This window comes from Garra rufa, chromosome 7, assembly GCF_049309525.1.
Source record: "Garra rufa chromosome 7, GarRuf1.0, whole genome shotgun sequence".
In the NCBI taxonomy this organism is placed as follows: Eukaryota; Metazoa; Chordata; class Actinopteri; order Cypriniformes; family Cyprinidae; genus Garra; species Garra rufa.
In genome coordinates this window covers 30,665,586-30,671,767 of record NC_133367.1, presented here as the reverse complement: position 1 = coordinate 30,671,767, position 6,182 = coordinate 30,665,586, and the positions used below count along the sequence as shown (strand labels likewise).

Here is a 6,182-nt window from a genome sequence, read left to right as displayed (position 1 = left end):
CTTTTTTTCCATGTGACCTCAGATTCAGCTCTGCCTGCATTGGTCGTCCAGTTTGGTGAAGATTTTTCATTCAAAAGTTACTGCCATTGTAGTAAGAGCCGCCCTGTCACTTTTGAACACTTTGGCGACCCTTTGCGACAGAGTCGAAAGTTTAGCTTTTTTTTTTTATCATTATTATTATTCACTCTCCAGAGAATCTTCCTGCACTGGAGGAATTTTTTTCCAAAAATGCAAAGACTCTTGAGCCTGCGGCAAGTGGTTTGGGAGTTATGAGCGATTTCATACTTTTGATCGTTCAGGGCTCTAGACTAACTTTTTGCACTGGTTGCACTGGTGCGCCTAACTTTTTTTCTTAGGTGCACCAGCACAAAAGTTAGGTGCACCCAAATTTTCAACCGCATCACATTTAACACCGCAGTTTTACAAGTTAACTTTTTTTTATTTATTTATTTATTTGGTTTTTTTTTTAAATCGCTGTCCATATAGGCAATATTGACTTGTAAATGATTAACTAACAATCTGGTCAATATAAAGTTTTTTTTTTGATTCACAATTCTACAAGAAAGGCAACTTACTGAAAAAGTGTTGGTGCTTAAATGCTTTACTGAGCTGAAATCAAAAAGAAAGTTTGGATACTATAGTGTACTAAATTTTGCAAAATAGCAACATTTAGTACACTATAGATGTTCCTAAACTTATCCTAAGAAGTACTCAATAATTTTTAGTATATTAAGTGTAAAATTAGTGTTTGAAAACAGAGTAAGTATTATTTAAGTGCATTATAGAAGTGCACATTTTTTCCATTTGGCGTAGTTGGTGTTACACTGTGTTTGGTTATGTGCTGATTACATTATTTGCTGCAGCACCTTCCCTGTCATTTTGCATTTTTATAGAAATAAAAAATAATTTACTGCAGTTGGAAAATGTAAGCTACAATTCTAAACTGAACGCATCTGACAACAGAGTTACCAAGTCTATATGACATAACTAGCCCAATGGCCAGCCAAGAACAACCCAAAATAGCGTACTGACCATATCCCAAATATAAAAAATTTCCATATCTAAAATACACATTTTACAGTTGTGCACATTGATCATAAACACCGCTCAAAGGCTTCCTACCCGTAGCCTTTACAAAACCTAACATCCAGCACCGTTTTATAGGTATAACGCAACAATTTTAAATACAGGCATTTTATTGAAATTTAATTTCTGCAATATTTTAAACCTTTAAACCACTGGGGAAATGAACCCAGGGCAACAGTTTAAAAGTAGACCAATTCCGTGGGGGAAAAACGCGGACTTGGCAACCCTGCATCCAACACGAGCTGCTGGAGTTAATGTCATTGCACACATGAGTATTAAATTTCCGCACGTTAAAAAATAAATACGAACTCAGGTTATTATGTTAATCGAGTTTACACACTGCCTCTGAAACTTTCGTCCGTCATAAAAAAAAAAATTCAGATCAGGTTCGATTTTCTGCATTTTGCATCCATAATAAGCATTTTCATATGAAAGGATGGCGAATATGAGAAAACTGAAAAAACGCATAAAAAAATCGGACTCAGTGTGCAATGACCTTTAGATTTGACTGATCATGGGTCGAAAGTAAGGAGAGATGACTTAAAAAAACATGCTAGAGGATTTGCTGCTCAATCTTGTGTTCACTGACAAATTATAAGATGTGCTGCTCCCTTTACACAGAGTGCGCGTTATTATCGCAAAATCGAAAGTAATAGTAAACCGCGCGACCACTCATTTAAAAGCTATTTCAATACCATGCATACAGAAAGTGCGAAAATTATATACAATATTAGAATGTTTGCGGGTGCGGGCGGTAAGAAAAAAATATCGTTCTTTTCATCTTCTCTCATAATCCGCGGCTACATCCACTGTTTACGTTACCTGATGGGCTACATTACTCACCTCTCTCTGTCTGACTGCATCACATGCATTTTCAAACGTACACACACGTACAGGAATATCTGGACCACGGCCAATCAGAGGGGGGGCGGGATCCGTCCATCATCTCTGATTGGTTTAGACCACGATATGGGCCTAATGTCTGTCTGTTGTTGAACAACAGGGAGACTTTAAGAGTCACGGAGTTTCGTTTTTTTCCCCCTCGAACTGCTGGTCGCACCGGTGCAACCTTTGATTTTTTTTAGTCGCACCATGGAGAAATTAGGTCGCACTCTAGAGCCCTGTCGTTGAAGCTCCCCTATCAGGGCGATTGGGGTGAGCCTTGGTGATGTTGTAGACGGTGTGAGTACTATCATCCCTCCAAGTTTCAAGTCTCTACGACTTACGGTTTGGTCTGCCCGATCAGTTTTAAGTGGAGATTGCTGATCCCTGGCCATTCTATCAATCACAATAGGGTTTCAGCGGTAATTAATGCAAGTACCCAACAGTATGCATCTTTTGGCTTTTAAAGAGCTTTATTTACAGTTCATACATACCAAGTTTGCGACCAAAGTCAAAATAATTTTCGACATGCTCCAACATACAGTATTCACGTGATAGGACTTTAACTGAGAGTCTTTATAGCCGTTTCCCTGAAGTCAATGAAACACAAATCCAGAGCCTTGTTGTCCTACATCATAGTCCATCATCTTATACATCATCCATACAATCATAACACAGAGCCGAGATCAGGTCAGCTTTTGAGAAAACGATCGATGAAGAAGTCGTAGGCCTGTCCTTTAGGTCTCGTCATAATTCATTCATACACTGTGGCTCCATAATCGTCCATTTCCGTGAAAATTCCGAAGGCTAAAAAAATAAGATTTCTTTTACTATTATATTCACTACAGAGGTTTCATCTTGTTTAAAAAAAAAAAAAAAGAAACAAAGAAAGATAGAAGAAAAGAGGAGGTCTTTGGAGAAATTCCATGTTTTTGAAGCTAGACTACCAGCTTTCCTCACAGCATTAAAAAAACAACAAGGTCAGTTCTGAAGATCCACCATCTGATCCAGGAGTCGAAAAGTACAGCCGTACCGCTGTCTCAGAGTCCATATTCACGTCCATGCCACACCTTTTGTCTCCCAAGTCCAAGGCAAAATAATGATGAATCTGGGCTCCTCCGTCCAATCAGTTTTATGAACGACGTTCCAAAACACATTCGGTTTAGTAAATGACTTCATACACAGTAGCCTTCTTATCTCCTGAGCCAGTGACAATGAACTGGTCGTCAGGGGAAATGTCACAGCTGAGGACGGACGACGATTCCTTAGACTAGAGACAAAAACAATTAGTGAGTTCATTCAGGTGTTAGATCAGTAATCAAATGAGTTTGTCTTATGTATCCTGATGAATAGAACAAATAGAATGAGTATTCAGCAATAAATATTCATTTTTGCCACTGCGACGAGGTCTCAATCATAGTGACAAAGTTAAATCATGTTTTAACAAGCTATTTGATACTGCTAAACAATACTGGAGAAGCTAACTTAAAGATATAGTTCACCCAAAAATGAAAATCACCCTCAAGCCATCTTAGGTGTACATGACTTTCTTGTCTCAGACGAATACAATTAGCGATAAACAAAAAAATGTTCAAGCTTTATAATGGCAGTGAATGGCTAACAAGATTTTCAAGTCCAATAAAGTTTATCCAACCATCATAAGAAGTCAGACAGGCATGTTTCTTTCTCAATTTTATAAATAAGCAATAGTTTACTGAACAAAAATGTGACAGATAAAAAATTTCTCCATAATCCAAGATTAGTATAGTTATTTTGCAAAGAAGGTTTTGAATTTATTTGTCATTGTATTGCATTTAATTAAACAATCACTTTTAGTAAAATGTCAATGAATTTAATCAAAGAAATTATAATAAAATAATATCCAAAAATACTAAAAATAAATTATGCCCAACTGCAATTTTTGTTGTTGTTGTTTTAAAAATATGGTTATGGCATTTCTTATCTTTTTAAAATAAGATTAGGTTGGAGTGAAGTTGTTAGGTTTTTTTTTTAACAAATAATGAGATAAATTCTTATTATTAATGAGATTACGTCTTAAAGTTGGGCATACATACATGAATACATAAATGGTTATGCCAAACTACTTCCGAAGGCCCTAATTAACCCCCAGTGTGGAGTACTTTTTATGATGGATGGATGTACTTTATAGGGCTTCAAAATCTCAGCAGTCATTCACAAGAAGAGCCAGGAATTTGTTTTATGTGTTTCATATACACCTAGGATGGCTTGACGGTGAGTAAATCATGGGCTAATTTTCATTTTTGGGTCAATTATCCCTTAATGTATTTAGGATAGGAGCATTACTACTGCAGCATTTTTAGTCAACAGACACCATTATCCATCCAAACACAATGCAATACCTGGAATATACTTGATCCATACGGAGTTCGCCATGCATTCAGTAGATTATCTTTGCCTGTGCTTACAAACCATTTACCTGCAAAAGTTAAAAGTAAGATTTTAGACAGTCCAATCAAAAGAACTACATTTCCCATAATGCTCAACTTCAATGATCGTAAAAAAAGGAAAAGAAAAAAAACAACAACAACGTACCGCAGTAGGCAAACTTGAGCGAGAGAACGCAGCTTTCGTGAAGGTGCAGCTGATATTTGTCTGGTTTGGAGACGTGCAGCACTTCCACATTACTGCTCTCCATTCCCACCGCAAGCCACTCGCCCGTTGGACAGTAACCCAGAGAAAAGATCTGCATTCACAAACATTATTTCACGTTAAAAACAAATCTCAATGTGGACAGAAGGGCAAAACATTAAAGGAAAAAGATGCTTTTTTAATTTATTCTGATAAATGTGGAAGCATCCAGAGATGCATGAAAACTCTTCAAATGTTCAGTACCTGTGAGGTGAAGTCATGCTGCTGCAGCTGCCGCCCCTCCCTCAGGTCCCAGCAGCGCACTGTATTGTCAAGACCCCCTGTCCACAGTTTGGTCCCGTCGTTGGAAATATCAATACAACTGGCTCCATCCGTGTGACCTTGGAACTGCCTATAGAGGGAGACACAAGGACATCACATGACTTCAGGAAGAACAACATCATCTGTCTCACCAGCAGGAGTCTGTAAGTACCTGACGAGCGTCTGATTGTGCAGATCCCAGACTACGATGTTTCCATCACTGCAGCAGGAGAAGCAGACCTTATTGTCAGGACTAATCGCCAGAGCGTAGCAAGCTGGAGCCGAAGACGTCAATTCAGCCTTGATGCGTGGAGTGGGCGTGGCCAAGTCCCAGATAGACAGCGTGCTGGCCTCGCCTCCGACTATCAAAGTTCGTCCATCTGGAAGGAGCTTGCATGAGCGGATGTAGTTGTCTCGATTCTGATTGAATGAAAGAGTAGATTTTGATTTAGTGAGTACTAGGATGGTGAGTACCAACTACAAGTAGAGTTTAACGCAGTTGACGCAGATCTCACCAAACAGTCCAGTTGGGCCATCGGACTCTTGCTGCCCGGTTGGCTGATGTCCCACACTTTGACGCAACCTTTCCCGCCGGTGTAGACGTGACGCGTGGAGGTGCTGATGGTCACCGCGCACACCACCTCTCCATGACTGAGGGTGTGGATCTGACGGGCGTGACGTGGGATGCCAGGGCCAAGGAGGGCGTCAGGAGGGAAGGGCACCGGCTGCATTTGACCATCTGCGCTCACGTGGAACGAGTAAGCACTGAAAGATGTATAATTAACATTTAGTTCAAAACGGATCGAGATGTTTGAGTTGGAGCTTTCACAACAGAACTGGCAATGGAAACTTACGGTTTTCCAGAAGCTGCAGACTGCAGGCTTGCAGGTAACCCTGGTACCCTCATATGGGGGTGAGGAGACTCGTAGCCAACCTTGGAAAGCAAAAAAAAAAAAAAAAGAAAGAAATTAGATTAAATTGTAAAGGCACAGGGTCTATTTAAAGGTCTATGTGTTTATTCCCTCACCACAGGCGAGCGTCCGTATCCAGCGGCAGCTGCAGCAGCGGCGGCAGCGGCAGCAGCCGAGCCGTTCATCTGAGGGGAAACGAGGTGGAGACCGGCACCGTATCCTGCGGCTCCAGCCAACTCGCCGTTAACTCCTGGGGGAGGAAGGCCAAACGCACCAGGGGGGTACGCGCCCTGCACTGCCAATGGGTTTCTCAGACCTAATGCTAGGAAATCCAGAAATAGAGGTTAAGATTTTAAGACTCTAATTAGTGAC

General features: G+C 40.3%; 1 protein-coding gene across 4 annotated transcripts in view; it reads right to left on the bottom strand.

Moving 5' to 3' along the window:
- Positions 1-2,432: 2,432 nt before the first annotated feature.
- Positions 2,433-6,182, bottom strand: part of tle2a (TLE family member 2, transcriptional corepressor a) — a 41,719-nt gene continuing 37,969 nt past the window's right edge. For all 4 annotated transcript variants that reach the window (XM_073843807.1, XM_073843804.1, XM_073843805.1 and 1 more), the window contains exons 13-20: positions 5,927-6,132; positions 5,754-5,833; positions 5,415-5,664; positions 5,072-5,319; positions 4,843-4,990; positions 4,543-4,693; positions 4,350-4,426; positions 2,433-3,238 (exon numbers count right to left, since the gene is read on the bottom strand). In XM_073843807.1, coding sequence (XP_073699908.1) covers positions 3,131-3,238; positions 4,350-4,426; positions 4,543-4,693; positions 4,843-4,990; positions 5,072-5,319; positions 5,415-5,664; positions 5,754-5,833; positions 5,927-6,132 — 1,268 coding nt within the window. In that variant the 3' untranslated portion in view covers positions 2,433-3,130. The remainder of the gene's footprint in view (positions 3,239-4,349; positions 4,427-4,542; positions 4,694-4,842; positions 4,991-5,071; positions 5,320-5,414; positions 5,665-5,753; positions 5,834-5,926; positions 6,133-6,182) is intronic.